This window comes from Lutjanus erythropterus, chromosome 19 (genome assembly GCF_056507025.1).
Source record: "Lutjanus erythropterus isolate fLutEry1 chromosome 19, fLutEry1.hap2, whole genome shotgun sequence".
Taxonomy (NCBI): domain Eukaryota; kingdom Metazoa; phylum Chordata; class Actinopteri; order Lutjaniformes; family Lutjanidae; genus Lutjanus; species Lutjanus erythropterus.
Window position 1 is genome coordinate 25486633 of NC_139335.1, and position 17464 is coordinate 25504096.

At 39.4% G+C, this 17464-nt stretch overlaps 1 protein-coding gene across 1 annotated transcript in view; it reads left to right on the forward strand.

The window, feature by feature from the left end:
- The first annotated feature begins 5081 nt into the window (after positions 1-5081).
- mgat5b (alpha-1,6-mannosylglycoprotein 6-beta-N-acetylglucosaminyltransferase B) overlaps positions 5082-17464 on the forward strand; it is an 87240-nt gene continuing 74857 nt past the window's right edge. The window contains exons 1-2 of the mRNA XM_084744384.1: positions 5082-5302; positions 7613-7725. Of these exons, the coding sequence (XP_084600510.1) occupies positions 5235-5302; positions 7613-7725 (181 nt within the window). The 5' untranslated portion in view covers positions 5082-5234. The remainder of the gene's footprint in view (positions 5303-7612; positions 7726-17464) is intronic.

The following is a 17464-nucleotide window of genomic DNA, read 5'->3' on the forward strand; positions in this document are numbered from 1 at the left end:
TATAAATGAGGCCCCAGATGTTGTGATAATTAATGAGAGCAGGGGCGAGTTAGTGTTTTTGGGAGTAGAGTACCTTTGGTTACACTCTGATGGAGCCATTTCTCATAAAGATGACAACCACAGCTTGGTTATGAGTGCACACTGATTGTGTTTGTGTTTTATAGTCTGGATGATGTTCAGCAATATATCTGTCAGTACGTACTATTTCCTTGTGTTTCATTCTAAAAAAAACGTCAACTGCAATGCAGCTTATTAGCACAGCTGTCAGATGCTACCTGACTGACCAGCACTCTGCCAAAACTCCCCTAAGACTTGAACTTGGATTCCCCCCAAAAAATCTCTCTAGTCTTCCAAACTGTAAATGTATCCAGTTTTTCTGGGAAGTTTGCCTTTCACACAAGTTTGATCTGTTTATACAGACAAACATCTGAGTGAGACACTTGTATTTAGAAGTCCCACATTCTGACAGATGCAGTGTTGGTGTGAAAATGAAAAAAAAAAACTCTCTGAAACTTTGAAAGTGACTTGTGAAGTACTGCTCTGCACATACAGTCACTCACACAGGATACAGGTACAGGTGCTGTGAAACAGAGTTGACTGAAGAGTACATTTTAAATATTAATCAAAGTATAAATTGTGAAAGCCTCTGCAGAAAGACTGCTATGAAGATTCATAGATGCTTTCTGCTGGACTCTAAGGTTTGTAAAGTGTCAGTTACCCACATCTTTTTAGTTGCTATGACAGCCATAGCCATTTAGACTGTAATGGATCTGAATCCTGATGGAGCCGTGTAAATGAACATTAAGACTGTTGCTACGTTTTCAGCATCGATATTAGAGCACCACAAGTGCTGTGCCATCTCTCTCTGTTACATTAATGGCTGTTATGGACATTTATGGCAGTGTAAAGCAGGATATCTATCAGTTAGCGGTCAGATATCTGCTGAGAGCTCCTCTGTGAGAAACTACTCCTCGTGTGTTGCTGGAGAGACGGAAATGAAGAATTTGAATAACACGTGTCTTTCAAGTGTCTTGTTTCGTGGTCGGAGTCAGTCAATGCCAAAAATCAGCGTGGAACTGACAGTTAATTGCAGCTTTAAAAGAATGGCACAAGCTGTTTTTTCTAACTGAGAGACGTTGACTGATGTGGTTTGACAGCTGTTTAGAGGAGTGAAAGCCAAAGTCAAAGCAGGGTGTGTCTGCCTGTGTTGGTAGGTAATGGTTTATACAGTTCTTTTCCATTTAGCCGCTTTTAATTGTAATCGAATCACCTTGTCTCCTTTTGTGTTTCTAGAAATGAAACTACCAATAGTAACTTCACTAAGAGATTAATTTCTCTCATGTTGCTGGGATTACTACATAAATTAACAGAATAAGCAGTTGAAACTGTTAAATAGTTAACTAAAAGAGTCAAACTTACTAAATGTAATGGACAAATGGTTGAAACGGCTTACAGTAAATGTTAATTGATAGTCAACATGGCTAGTTAGCTAGTAAAAAATAATTGCTAAATGGTCAAAATGGCTTATTGGCTAGCAAAAATAATGGATAAATAGTTGCAATGTTAAGCCTCTGCTAGCATTGAATTTCTGGCTGGGCAATTTATCAATATTACATAGATATTATGACATGAGACTAGATATGGTCATAGATTTTGGGTTTCATTATATTGTGATATGTCATAAATGTTGTCTTTTCCTGAAGACTGCATTACAGCAAAGTGATTAAATGTTCTAGCTGTTATATTATTAAAATATATATATTATTTGCCTTGATGAGGATTATTCATCAAAAATCTGAGTGTGCCATTATATTGTGAGACACCAATAGTCATGCCGATAATATTGTTGCAGCATTGAGTTGTTTGGTCCAAATGTGATACTGATTTTAGCCATTTTGCCCAGTCCTGTTCTGTGGTTTGATCCACCATGAACTTATCATATGTTGGCTTTATTTGAGAATTTACTGTGTGCTATTTTAGAGAAAATGTCTATCAAGATATGTTTTGTATATCTGTTTTGTATATCACAACATGGCCTAAATATATATTTACTGATAAGCCATATTGCCCAGTCGTAGTGGTAGTACAACTACAGACTTGACCAAACCTAGTATACTAAACAAGTACAGTTAAACTGTATGAATGAACACAGACCAGTTGCAACTAAAGGGGTTAATCTGTAACAGGCTTTAGGGTGTCTCAGAAGTTTCGGAGCCACTAAACTATCAATACATATCGAAACAAACACAGCAATTCTGACATGCTAATATAATGTTGTTAATGTTATCCCAGAGGATAACTGTTTTACCATTTGTCTTCTGGTGGTGTCCTATCCAGTCAAACAATATTGATGTTTTCATCTGCTCTTGCTTTTAGTGCCGTTTTCATTTTTTTTTAGACATATCCATTTTTTTCTGAAGCAAAGTACAAAAGATTTTTTTTCATCGACTGAGCCTCGGAGAAATCAACCTTAAACCTTGGACTACTGTGAGTGTCACTAAAATCAATTCCCAACCACTTAGTTGGATTACTTTTTCACATCCCTTATGCATCATATGAAAATGTATGGAGGGTTTCCTTCCCCCTAAAAGACCACGATTATTCTGCCTTTTCTCTCATTTACAGATATTTACAGAGTCCAGAGAAGGGCACCAGAGACAGAAACTTTTTTTTTTAAACACTTCAGTTATTTGTCTTTCAGCTGCTTTGAGTGAAGTTCAGCAGAGAAAGAAAGTTATGTGGGCTGAGCTGCCCTGCTTAGGATTCAATCCCTGATTGTCTCCCACATTCTTGGCAGAGAAAAGTAAAAAAAACACCACTTGCACTAAAGATTCAGCATGGTTGGGTTTTATATCTACTGTGATCAAAACTGCAATGCTCAGTGCGTTTGATTTCCCCCTCGTTTTGTACCTCACAAGCCTGTATGTTGTACTTTGGCTTTTCCCAGATGTATATTTCCCTGTTAAATACAAATACAGTGTTTAGCATAAAGGCAATACTTCAAGAGTTCTTTGTCCTTGGGCGTCTGCTGCTGTGTATCTTCAGTAAAGCAGAGGGAGTCCAAATCAAACAGTGGGTGGGAGAGAGAAACTGCAGTGGAGATACTCAGGAGACGGATGGAAAGAAAGATCAACGAAAACACAGAGGCAGTATATGTCAGTAAGATAACAAATATTGCAGATAGCGGAGTGGTGGAGAGGTCAACATGAAGCCAGGGATGATTAGAACAGGAAGAAAAATAAGATGTGGAAGATTTACTCAAAAAAATAGAGGGAAGGAAATGAAAAAGACATGATGGAGAAAAGACGATAAAGTGTGAGACAGATCCTGAGAGGCAGGTGGTGGTGTCCTTGTCAAACTCTCTACAGGTGTCATTAGGATTCGTCTTCTCATCGAGAGAGTATGACAGCTCATCTCACATTCAATGAACACTTGCTTATCTCTTGAGTGTTTTGCTCATTCATGCAGCCAAAGATACCGCTTTCAAATAAATGGAATATTTTTTGTCAATCAGTTTGTGTAGCACAGACACACACACACACACACACACACACACACACACACACACACACACACACACACACACACACACAAAATGTATCGTCTCACTTATGCGCTCGCTGAGGTTTTCTGTCATTCAGTCCTGTAATGAAGCCTTGCAGCCAGCCAGATGAAGACCAGTCATGTTGTTATTTGACAGTAAGTGAATGTGATCTGACCAGTGGTGCATTTTAAATCTCAGCCCCGGCCTTGTAATGTCAGCAGAGCCAGCCTCGCCGGGCCGCGGGCCAAGAGGCAATAGCAGCGACAGACAGAGCCAGGGCCCAACATAGTAAGAGTGAAAACAGTTGCCATGGCAACAGAGGATGCTGCTGCTTGCTGTCCATTAGGCTGACACTGGTTGGTGGCCCTGGTTGACTTTTTTCCCCTTTACTTTGTCATTTGATGCACCCCCTTTCTTTAATGACTTACACTGGTTAAACTGAGGTCAACAAACATTTTTATGTCTGCTTTTCAAACAACAAAAGTAAAAGTAAATTGAGGTTAACAATTTGCTTTCAACTACAGCCATTTTCCAGTGTTCAACTACAAAATAATGACAAATTGTGTTCACAGCTCACTGTCAAGAATTTTCTCTAAAAACAAGATTCAAGTTTATCCAAAGAAGAAAAGTAAACTTTCTCGAAAGGTTACAGGTTGACAAAACTTGTTTTACTTTATTTCAAAGCATAAGAGTTTGAATTTTACTTAAAGCTTCTTTTTATCTTTGTTTTTTTTTTTTTACTTTACAGTCAGTTTGGGGACTGTGCCACGTTAATGCGTTACGTTTCACTGATGTCAGTGTATTCTGGGTTCATTCCGCTGGGTGTCGCTGCTGAGCTGCTCTCAGTCTGCTGCGTCCTGGTCGGAGCTGTCCACGGTGCTGAAATGTGTCCCGGCAACTCAGAGGGAACAATTAATGAACAATGTTACGTTTAAAACTGTGCCAGATGTAAGCAAGATTATTATATTATTGATAGACTATATACATTGATGTGTTTTACTAAATTAATCCGTCTTTTTTGCAGTTTTACGCAATTTCACACAATAATGCCATGATGAATAATTCATTACTCTGCTGGAGAAGGATTTATTGCATATTAGACCTCTTATTATCAATAGGTATAATATCCAGCTAACACATACACTAATTTTGACTCTTTTCCCAGGTTAATATTTTGAATCTTACTTATACTAGGTTGATATGCATTTGTTGTAAAGTTTCTTCATCTATAGTCCTTTTTTTTTTTTTTAAATACACAGAAAATAAATGTGATTTTCCAGTCTGAGTCAGTAGGTGGCGCTCTCAGTAAACGAGCCACCGTGTGAGAGTTGGTCATACAATAAGAAAGGAGAGAGTCAGTCAGTCAGTCAGTTTCAAGGAACTCATCAGACCTGTGTTCTTGCGCGCAGTGCCGCTGTGTTTCCAGGACTTTGGACAGGGATACAATCAGAACTGATTAAAGGACAGTCACCCAGTTTTTGTTCCTGTTTATTCCTCTGCAGAAGCTGAAGGAGGACTGTGGATCCGCTGCGGATTCCCGCGGAAGTTGTTCACACGACGCGGACAGCTGTTTACACCGCACGCTCAGTGGACCCCGAGGACTCCGGTCCAAAGTTATGGTTTTGACGCCGGTTGTCACGCAGACTCGCACAATGTTAAGGAGACCCGGCGCTTTGTACGTGTGCGGAAAATGATTGCAACCAGCAGCGAGCTTTTCATTATGGTGAGGAGATGTCTTCTCACTTTCAAACCATTCAGGTAAGAACGAGAAACCTTCTCAGTCTTCACTGTTTGATTACAGTAGATCATCTTCCCTCGGCTGATTTCATACATTGTTTTTTTTTAATTATGCATCTTGAGAAATTAAAAAAAATATATAGGATGAAATTGAAAGAGATAAATGTAGAATTGTCTGCATAACATGGTGTCACCATACACGAGTTCAGCGGTGGTTGTTTTCTACAGGCTTTTGTTTGTTTGTTTGTTTTCTGCAAAGTCTTGCAAGTTCAGACCATTTGCATTAATTGGAACGAGGCGATGCCCGCTGTGCCATAATTAACGTTTGCTTACGCAGCTAAAAGTTTCACCAGCAGCAGCTGGAGAGAAGCGAGGGCAAGTCAAGCGGCTATAAACTCATTAAAACTCCCGTGTTTGACCAAGTCGGGTGTACACAAGCCCAAGGACTCATTAGTATTAAGGAAAACAGGGCTCACCATGGTGGTGATGGTTCAGGACAGCATGGCACAAAGTCTTGTCAGGCTTTAACCTCCCGGTCGCATTTTGTTTTACAGTGCACTAATAAGACTTCACAAGCTGTACTTTGTATTAAATTGAGAAAACATGAGAAACATGTTTTTTGTTAGACAGTATTAGACCCTTTATTAGAGGGTAACTGGGAACACATTACAGCAGAACTGTACTGTAAACTAAAGTGAAAACAGATATGTCACTTAAAACGCACCTTGACTGGTCCTGAGCAACTGGCAGACAAGTTAAGATCGATGCTTACTATCTACCTGCAGTATTACAATAAGTCTGCAGTCACCCACAGACAAATAATTTCTCTATCATTTTGGCCTTAAGTTGTTAGATCAGGTTCACATATTGTTTAAACAGGGAAATGGCAGATATCTGTTATATCTGTTGTGTATATCCCCTTATAAATAAAGTCTAATAAGCAGTTTAGTTTACAGTACAGTTCTGCTGTAATGTGTCCCAAATTTCCCTATAATAAATTCTAATAAGGGTGTAACGGTGGGAAACAATATGCTTGATTTTACAGTGCAGTTCTGTCCCAAATTACTCTCTAATAAAGTAGTTTGCAGTACAGTTCTGTTCAGTTCTAATAAAGGGTATAATACTTTCTAATCAAGAACTTACTATTTGTCTGGATTGTCTGGCTTGTTGTATCACTTTAGTGTACTGTAAAATAAAGTGCGATTCAGTTTCATAATGTTTTTAGCCTTCTGACTCAATACAGTGGTATTCGTACATTATCCTCTGCCTGGGCTCCAGACCTGATTTAACATACCGATGAGCAACTCACATGCTCATACTGTACAGTTCAGTGGATGATACAGAGAGAAGCCGTCTCACTGCAGAATCTGAGGTACAATCTTTATGTTTTCTCACACGGCTGTGCATGCTTCCCTGAACATCAAATCCCAATTTCTCACCATATCTCACATACTGGAAAGTAACATGGCCCGATCACTCACCCAGGCTCTGGCTTCTGCTTCTCTGTTGTCAGTTTTCTGTCTTACACAAATTCAAGAAAGCAAGCTGTGGTGTGTACTGAGTGGAAGTGTGACAATCTGTCCTCCAGTTCCTCCCATCTATAAAAGGATTGTTTCCAAACATTTTCTCAGCACGACTCCTGGAGCATGCAGACGAGCCAGTTTTGAGCTAACCGGTCCAAAAGCTTTTGTTTTCAAAGCTTGAGAACTCGAGAAACATTCCCTGCTCTCTCCAGAATGCAGCCATTCGCCTGTAATTTAATGCTTTTATTTTGGATGTTAGCTCACTGAGCACAGTGTGATGCAGAAAACCCATCCGTGTGATGGTTCATTTGAGCCGACACAGTCAAGCGAGTACACAATGTTTTTCAGTGGTACAAAATATGTCCCTGCTCCCTAAAGCCTTGCGAAGGATTTCCACTGAAGTTATCACAAAGAGCTTGTGGAACTTGGTGGACTTGAGGGTGGGGACCAAGCGGGAGATTGCCCTCCCCCCTGGTGCTCCCATGTTCGAAGAAATTACACAAAACTGGCCCCTTGGATGCCCCTATGGTAGATAAAACATGATCAAATTCCCTCTGGTGTGCCCTTCCAGTGGATAAAACACAATAAAGCCATATAGGCTTCAGGCATGCTGATTTCTTTTTTTCCACCCCTGCCCCTCATACAGCCTGAGTCCGCCACTGCTAGTCTCCAAGTGAAATGTCTTGCATACATGCTTTGATTCATAATTTTCTTCTTCTACTGTCCTGTCCAATCTTTGTCTGGTTGTCTCATGAGCTGTAACCACGTGTCATGTAATCACCCTCTTGTCTCCGTCTCTCACTTGCAGGATCTTTGTGGTGGGGATCGGCTTCTTCAGCCTGTGCTTTCTAATGACCTCTCTCGGGGGCCAGTTCTCGGCCAAGAGACCCGGAGATTCCCCGTTCACGGCGCGCGCTGAAGGTAAGCCCGCGGTCGCATGTCATTGCTGCTTGGCCGCCTGTGACTACAGTGGCCGTGCCCTGCACTGGTAATGAACAGGCTGGGAGCCTGCTGAGAGCTTCGTGGGGTTTCCTTGATTGCCACCAGCGGGCTGACAGACATGCTCACTTTGCTCATCACGAGTGTGTCAGGGGGGTACTGCTGCCCGCACAAAGTCCCCTCTTCTCTCATCTACACCACCATCTCTCTTTTTTAACACCTGCTTTCATCTCAGCTCATGACTTTGTTCTGACCCACATGAACTCATTCGTAGTAGTACTACAAGCAGCTGAAAATTTGTGGAGGCGGAGTGCTGTTTACATTACGTTTTTGTAAATCTTTATATGTTGGTCATGTTTGGTGAATAAAGCAGATATTCCTCTAAAAATTCCTTGTATAAGCTTAACCAAGCAAAATATAAGATACTGTAAACATGAATTACTCTGGCAGTCAGATGTAAAAGTAATATTAGTAATAATTTAAGCCTGACTGTTGGTTGACCTATTACAGCCATATTGGTCTATAATTAGTATTGGTGTCTATGTTGCTAATATAATTTTGTTTTTTTTTAAGAAGATAATGCAGATTGATTTTATTATCAGATATTTTATGTTGACTCGAATTTATTGAAAAAGTCTAAAAAGTCCATGGGGAAAATAATTTAATGTTATATAATATTATTCATAATGTCATATAAAATAAATAAACTACCCTATATGAAAATAAGTGTCTACCAAATAAGATAAAAAAAACTAACAGATAGAGGCACTGGTAGAGCAGTAATTCCCCTGGTCTATAGTAAAAAGGTTACTGATTTTTGCTTTTGGAGCCGTGGTTTTTGAAGTCTGAGACTGTGGGGAACCTCTTTAGACAAAGCTTACTTGTGTAGTTACTTCTCATTTCTTGATGTCCATGGGATCATTATTACGCTATTAGACATTCAACAGTTGAGCCAAATGGACCAGTATTGGTGTAAATGTCTGTCCAAAGGTATTTATTGGCTTCTGACCCTGGGAAAGTGTGAAAAGCAGTAAAATTCCCCAGTACTGCACCTCTGAACTATCTCTTTAACCAAATCACATAGATTTAGTCTTTTCTACGTGATCTTATTTAATGTAATATATATTTCACATCCAATTAGAGCCTTACCTAAAACTGTTTACAGCGCCAACAGTGTTTTTCCTTTGGGAAAAGGCTGTCTTGACTACAAGGTAGATGACAATATTCTCCATCTACTGTAGGTACAGTAATAGACTGACTATGGATAATGACCTCATACAACCCCTCTTCAAAAGATCTGAGCTACCCCTTTAAGAATCAGGTGCTTGGCTACTTCCTTTAGAAAAATCTAATCTTATCTCAAATAGTCCAAATGGCCACTCAGATGTAGCAGTAGCTGGCAGACTTGACCTTGCCCTTGCAGGGAGCAACAAATCAAAGCCACACCAGGGGAAAAAAAATCCAAACTATTGCAGAGAGCCCATGCATCCCTGAGAGGAACCTGTTATCTTTCTCGGCACGTTCTCTGTGTTTGCGCTCTGTGCCTCTGCATATAAACCACTACAGCACTAGCCATTTGGGAGAGTCGGTGTTAGCTTTTGGACTATTGTCTCTCACCTTTTTATCTCTGCCTGGCACAATGTTGACACTGCGTGTCATCCTCTGTGACGGGTACCAGCTGGCACGGGGAGAAGCAGTGCTGCCATCTATCACAAACCATCCAAGGACAACACTTGTTTCTATTTGTATTTGTAAAATATGACACTGGTCTCTATTTATTTCTAATTCAAATGAGGCAGCAGTAATCATTTAATCCCTCTCTAGTTATGCAGTCCATCTTTAGGTCAATCATCGAACAACATGGCACCTTCTGGTCGTTTGTTGTGTGAGATGTAAAGATAATTTTGCATTTGTTCTGACTGACTCACTTGAATGATTGCACTCAGTTATTAAAACTACTATAAGGAGTTACATGATTATAAAAAGTCTCAGTTTATTACTGATGCCTCTATATATAACCTACCTAAGTTAACAAGACAATCTATGAGAAGATTGACAATTTCTATAATTATTCTTAATGGCTGCCACTGGGTTGGATTCTCTGTGAGATCAGATAAAACAAGTCTGTCTTTTCATTTTTCCAAGCAAAGTTACAGTGAGTCATAATTAGGAGACTTTTATTTAGATCATTTTATTTTTGATGTTATATTTTATGGTTATGATGGTGGAAACAGCCATTTTTGTCCACAGAGGCGTCCATAATCAACGCAATATAAAAGCTCCTTGATATCGCTTTGAACGTTTTAAAAGAGCGATATGAAACAAGTGTGTGCCCACAAATGTGTGCTGCAGTCCAAATAGCAAGTTGGAGCCATAGATGGTAGGTTGAAATCCAAGCCAGCTGTGTCGATATGAACTTGTTATGGTTTAAACAAGTCGTTTTCCTCCCAGACTTAAGGAACATCAGGCAGGCTGAAGGAACACTGCAGGAGCGTGAGACCAGTGCAGCATTGTAGTATGACAATGAAGCTAAAGCCTGTTATCCTGAAAAGAAAAACCCACTGCTCAGAACATGCACACTCTGGAGTTGTAGTTTAGTGACTGCCTGTCTCCCTGACGCCCTTAATATATTGCCCTGTTTAACCATTATAAACCTCTACTTCTAAAGCATTTTTAATGACTTCTCATGACTCATAAACAGACACTTGCTCATTCGGCAAACAGTCAGCATTAATATGAACTCTAATTAACATGAAAGTGTTAACACAAGCTATGGGCTGGAATGGATGTTTCAAAGGTGCACACTGCAGCTGCAACAAGAAGCGAATATTTCAACTTTCCTTAACCTCTGATGACACATTATGGTCATTTTAGGATTTACTGCAGTAGATATATTACAGATTTCTCCTTTAATATTGGCTCACAGTTGGAGCACCTCCTCGGGAAAATTGATGCAGTTGTGAAAATGTGGTAATGCTGGTGTCATCATGGGAGACGATCTCAAGGATTTCTCCCATTTATGAAATGTTGTATGCAGAGCTGATTTGGGGGGGGGGAGAGAGACGGAGGAGGGGGTGGAAGACAGGAGAGCTGTCTGATTAATTAACCACTCATGGGCTGCAGTCAAGGGAAGGCATCTGGCCTCAAGCTCATTAAACGCTGCCTTGCTGCTAACCAGGGAGACTCAGGCTATGTAAATTCTTACCCTCCGTGCATGTATACGCATGTTTGCGCACATGTGCATGTTTGGGAATGAGGATTAGCAGCACTAGGAGTTAGTATAATATGAATGAGCTGGGATTAGCTGTTCAGTGGTCCTTGATGGCACTAACTGTACACACACTCTGCTGCTGGATGCTATGGAGAGTGACAGGAAATAAACGCACATGCACCTGAACTAGGGCTGCAAAATTGTGTGCATTTTCTGTAAAGGGGCAATATCTAAGAGTGTGTCCAAAAATGAATGCTGCAGTCCAAATAGCTAGTTGGGGCTGTAGACAGTATATTAAATACATCGAAATCATTTTAACATATGATCTATGGTTAAAGAAAGTTTTTTCTCCCCGCTCCTCTTCCCCAGGCTTGAGGAAGCTCAGGCAGGCTGCAAGAACACTGCAGGGGTGCAAGACAATCATAACATTGTAAATTGACAATAACAAGTGAAGACAAGTCCTATACTCTAATGTGATCAACTGTTTATAACTAAAATATCTGTCAGTATGAAGTGAAGCCTGTTATCCTGTCTGCAAAATCCCATTGCTCTAAAAATACACTCTGTGTGTCACGCTGGTGTTTTAGTCGAGTGACTGCTTTCCTTCTGCGTGCCAGACTTCATTGACATTTTGCTCAATTTAATAATAAAGAGAAACTTACTCATTCAGTGGGCATTCAGCATTAATTTTAACTATAGTTAATGTGAAACAGGCAAACTAAAATGGTTATTCTGCTCTGTAATGTTCAAAGGAGAACATTATGTCCGTAGTATTGTTGTCAGAGCAGCGAGTATGTCAGCTTAGCATGTTTCCTTTATCTCTAATGACATATCATTGTCATTATATGATAAATTACACTACATATAATACAGATTTCTCCTTTAACTGATAGTTGAAAACATTAATAGGCTAATCATCAATAATGAATCAGATACAAAACATCTTTTTCTTGGTTTATACAGTTCTGAAGCACATAAGTTATGTGATACATGAATTCATGAAGCACAAACAATTTAAATGAACAAAATAATTAAGCAAAAAGACACTTGCTCAAAATGGCTGCTCTTGTCTGTCTGTCCTTATTCAATAAAAGGCTCAAAACAATCTCAAATTAGGGGCAATTACTGCCATTTCTACACTAACGAGGCAGACCACACCAAACTGTGAGAAAACCTGTGAGCTCCAGAGAAATGGTCCACAAAACACACATCACCAGTTAATGAACCTTTTTTGTTTTTAATGAATCCGTGAAATTCCAAACGGCGATTAATCGATTGTCAGTCTTCATGCCAGCATGTGTGTGACACGCACTAATGCTGGAAATGTAAAAATGTCAGCGAGGCAGCGGGGGCCACCTGAACACCCACAGTATTTTGAATCTGAAAGGGTAAGCAAAATGGCCGGGCTGTGCTGAGAGGAGCCGCTGCCTCATTTATTGCTCGTCTTGTGAATGGCAACAATTGCCAGAAGAGCAAAAGGTGTGAAGAAAAATATGTAATTATTGTCTTGCTACCTTCTGTCTCCCTCTGCCTCTTTCTTTTTAAATGTTTCTCTCCAGCTCTGTCGCTCTTAAAAATCTTACCCAAGATGCACCCAGACCTGCTTTTCAGGCTCTATTTTCTGTTGAATTATAGATTTCTATGCACTGTGTATAAAATTACTGTGTATAAAAGTGTTGCACTCTCTGACACGCCGGAATACCACTGTTTTGCATTAGGATACTAAGTTATATCCAGATTTAAAATGCATGCATTTCCTTCATTACGTCCCTTTGAAGGTACAGGAGACTAATGATGTGGAAAAGAAGTGCAGGGGGGTGCAGGGCAGAGGGAGAATATTTCTACCAGAGTGGGAAGCATGAAAGGCGGAGGCATTTGATCCTAGATATCTTAAAGGCTCCAGAGGTGTACTGTAGGTTTCTAATAACCTCTTTGAAGACCACCTTCACAGTGTGTTCTTTTACCACTAGGGTCTTAATGCAGCTTTGCCACAAAGGGAGAAATGGGCCTAGGACGCTTTCAAGTTTTAACCCGGTCAGAGCAAGACTAAATGGTTCAGATGTTAATGCGTTCTCTTTTCCTACCTGCAAGCTCTTTTACCTGAGTTTTTTTTTTTTCCTTTCTGAACCGCCAATCTTCTGAGTGATGGAAAAATACATTTTGCTGCAGGCAAACAGAATAATACAATAAGGCAGATTTCTTATATATTGGTCCAGAGTATCATGATATAGCATAACTGATTGTGGTTTTAAAGAATTCTGTAATATATTTACTGTAATAAATCATAAAGTGACCATGATGTGTCATAAGAGACTAAGAAAACATGCTTAATTGAAATACTTGCTTCTCCCTCAACAACGCCACAGCCGCAGTGACCTCAAAGACAATTCTTTTACGGTCGGTAACGTGTGTTATTTTTTGTTCATTAGAGTCTAAATTAATGCTGAATGTTTGCAGAATCATTAAGTGTCTGCTTATAATCTTTTAGAAGGAGTAGATGTGGATAATGGTTAAATTGAGCAATAATGTTAATGGAGTCTGGCATGCAGAGGCCAGGCGGTCACTGAACGCAAACCAGAGTGTTTTCAGAGCAGTGGAGTTTTGTTTTCAGGATAACAGGGTTGGCTTTACATTGACAGTCAGTGGACAGTTATAACTAGCTGATCAGCTTACAGTGGAGGACTCGTCGTTTGTTCTTGTCAAATTACAATGAGCACTCAACTTGTGCAGTGTTCTTGTAGCCTTAGGCTGTATATTAAATAGAGATTGAACCTATTATAATAATATACAGCCTATGACTCCAACTCATTATGTGGACATCAGTACTCATTGTTGGATGCACAGTTGTTATTTTTGCTCCTTTAAAGGCTGCATTAAAGTAAAGTGAGGTACATTTCTGAACCTGCCAGACTGTTTTAGTTGTTCTATTATTTGCTTTTACACACTTAATCACATTACTGATGATTATTTATCAAAATATCGTCGTGTAAATATTTTGTGGAAGCACCAGTCATCCCTAAAGTATTGTCACAATATCAATATCAAGGTATCTGGCCAAACAAAATGTGGTATTTGATTTTGTGCATATCACCAAGCCCTATCTGTTGAGTAGTTTAATTGGCAGCAATGCATCATATTCTATAAGATTATCACATGTTTTGTATTATTTGAGAATTCAAAGAATGTTTCTGAGAGAATGGTTATATTGAACAGGGATACACAATCATTTAAAATATTATCGAAATTGCAATATCGTGCAATATCCAAAGAACATAACCTGCATATTTTTGACAAACAAAATATGTGAGAAACATCATTAAAATGAAATATTGTAGTGCTGCAGAGGCCTGGCCTACACATCTCGTTCTCCAAATGTAAGAAAACATATCTATTTAGTACAGACCCCAACAAATACAACATTATTGTGATTTTAATGTAGTTTTTCCCAATGTAATATAGTTTTATATATATTTTATAGCCCTTATCTTTACCCATTTGCTCCTTTATATTTCTCATGCTGAGACTCACCACAAAAATATGTTGAAACTACTCGGGGAAAGAATAATAAAGCAACTGCTTGCATTTTGGTGGCTGGGCTACTGAAACTGATTAAATGTAAAAGAAAACCTGCCTTTCCCACCAAGTTTTAATCCCTCACTGAGCAGAGCATCAGGTGTGCCAGGAGCATCATGTTCAGTATCCTGTTCACTGCGATCCTTTCACAGACACTGGCGGAACTTTTTGTATTTCATGCCTCAGCAGTCTTTACTATACGTGATGCATGAAAATGAGTCTCACCTGACATCGCTCCTGCTGTAGCTGTAGTGAGGGTGTGGCATTTGCGGGTCTATTAAAGCAGCGAACTTGAGTGCTTTCATTTGAAATGAAAAATAGGATAAATAATCTGCTTGAAATAATAGAAGAGCCCCCCCCCAGCGCTGTAGCTGTAATGAAGAGAGTAAACTGACCTTTGCTACTGATGGAAGTTCACCAGTGGTTTAGAATAACTGGAAAATGAACATGCAGCTGACCGCCTGGCTCCATGCCTGACAAAAAAAAGAGGTGTGAATAAGAAATGACTGCTCATTGTTCACTCTGTCACCTGGTAGAAAGACCAGTGATTTTCTCTTGGATTGTGAGGCAGGTACGACAACAGGGTTCATACTGATTGCTGTTTTAGACAGACAGTGACAAGATCCCACTGCAAACATGTTTTCAGTGAGTGAGATTGCTTTGTTGTTTACAGCGTTGTAGCCTTCATCATTATTATGCTTTAAATAAAAGCTGCTGTTTTGTAGGAATTTAAGAACTACAACAGGGTGTCTTATTTTCTCGGTGTTATTGTTTGGCATTACAATAGACCCATTTCAGACAAAGACTGTAGTCTACATGGCTGCTTATTATTCTTTTGTAGAACCGACTGATAAGAACAGTTGGTGTTAGTTTAATTTTGTGTATAGACATGTTGGTGTGGATCCATCACTTGATTAAACAGACTCCTGGGAAAAACAGTGGGAAATGAAGTACTACTTGTTTTGATTGCAGCTCTTTCTGTAAATTAGCTGCTACAACATTATTACCTTTTTATCGGAGTGTGGCGGTGCAGTATGTGCATGCATTTTCAGAGCTGTCTTAATATTAATGTTTTATTGGACCTTATTGAAGCATACTGTCATAAGCATAGCGTAGCTCCTTTAGGGAATAGGTAAGTGTGTCTGACATGCTATAAAGAGAATGAGCAGCAGACTGATACTGCTCATAGCAGAGCAGAAACTTGAATTGAAATCTGTCAGGCTGGCAGTAAATGTACAGTTCAGGTTACAGTCTGTCAGTTAATTACCTCTGCAGCTTCTCAACATCAAGAAAAGTCTTGTTTGTTATTTCTCAACTGCTGGAAAAGTGATGGATGTAAGCCCCAAACTAAGCTGAGCAGGAAAGGTTAACAACAAGCTAATGCTAATGTTAGCTTGTTGTACCTTTTTGATGTCGGTTCCTGTGTGATAATATCCCTTTCAGAAGCTTTGTAATCCAGTCTTTTAAGGGACACGTCACCGCTAAATCAAAAATACATATTTTTCCCCTGGTCTGTAGCGTAATTCATCCACCTAGATTTTAGTGGTGTGAGTTCTGGAGTTAATGGCCCCTGAGATGTCTGCCTTCTCTCCACTATATTTGTACTAAACGGCACTCAGCTTCTGGTCTCAAAAGTACATTTGAAAAATTCAAAACCCATATCTTTTTTCAAAAAAATCACCACCTGGTTACCAATGATTTACTAATTGAGAAAATAATCGATAGATTAATTGACAGTGGAAATAATCAATAGTTGCAGCCCTATTCTATATAAAGAATACTGGCAGATAGACCTCTCTGAATGTATTTACTCCTTAATGTCAGTATCTGCACCAAAAACCAAGTATTGGTCAGACCCTAATGCTAAGCGTTTGTCAGTCCTGGTCCTCAGGGATCACTGCCCTGCATTTTTTAGGTGTTTCCTTGCTCCAACACAACTGATTCAAATAATCAGGCTTCTGCAGAAGCGTGGTGATGAGCTGATCATTTGAATCGGTTGTGTCGGAGCAGGGAAACATCTAAAACATACAGGACAGTGGTCCCTGCGGACCAGGACTGAGAAATGCTGGTTTAAAGTGAATGAGGTAGGCACATTTATTTCAGCGTTGTTTAGAGTGTAAGTATTGTTGTCACGAGCCGCAAACTGGGTCGGGAAGTTCACTTCCTGACTTGATTGTTTAGGTAGCATTTTCTATTCTTATTGTTTCTTTTGCATTCATGCAAGATGTTTTTTTTTCCTGTGTGAAAACAGGAAATATGTTTATGCAAATGCTCATCATATTTTTATGGTTCTGCACAATCTGAGCAGTGAGAGCTTAAAAGAGAATAAAACTCCCATCCTAGAGAATGATTCTGTGACATGTGATGTGTTTCTGGGTAAATTGAATAGTCTGTATGTGCTTTTGATAAAAGTATATTAGCAGATAACTCTGTGTCCAAATCTGCCAATGAACAATATATTAACAGTTTAAAGTTTGATTTTTATGTAAATAGAAATTAATACAAAACACAAATTTACAGAACAAATTCACACAATAAATAAAACCTAACTGAATTACATTAATTTCACACTGAATAAGTTACAGTACTAATTGCAGCAAAATAAATTTTGAGTTGGTATTCAACAAACTCCAGCTTCAAATTTCAACTTCAGTTCTTTGGCACGATCATATTTTCTAACCTGAGGAAAGGCTGTTGTCATCATCATCAGCGCTCTCCCCATCATAGATATAAATGGCATGTCATTAAAATTTGTCATGACATGTCGCATCTTGTCTCTTATATCTACGTTCCTCATCTTGAACCAGGGCACGGTCACACTGCTGGCAGATGTGCTTGTCATGGGGTCGCACAAGCAGTCAAGCATGGTGCATCCCTCTGATTTCAAGTGTGTCTGCATCACCAGATGCTTCCCTTGTGGACGCACACATTTGTTGG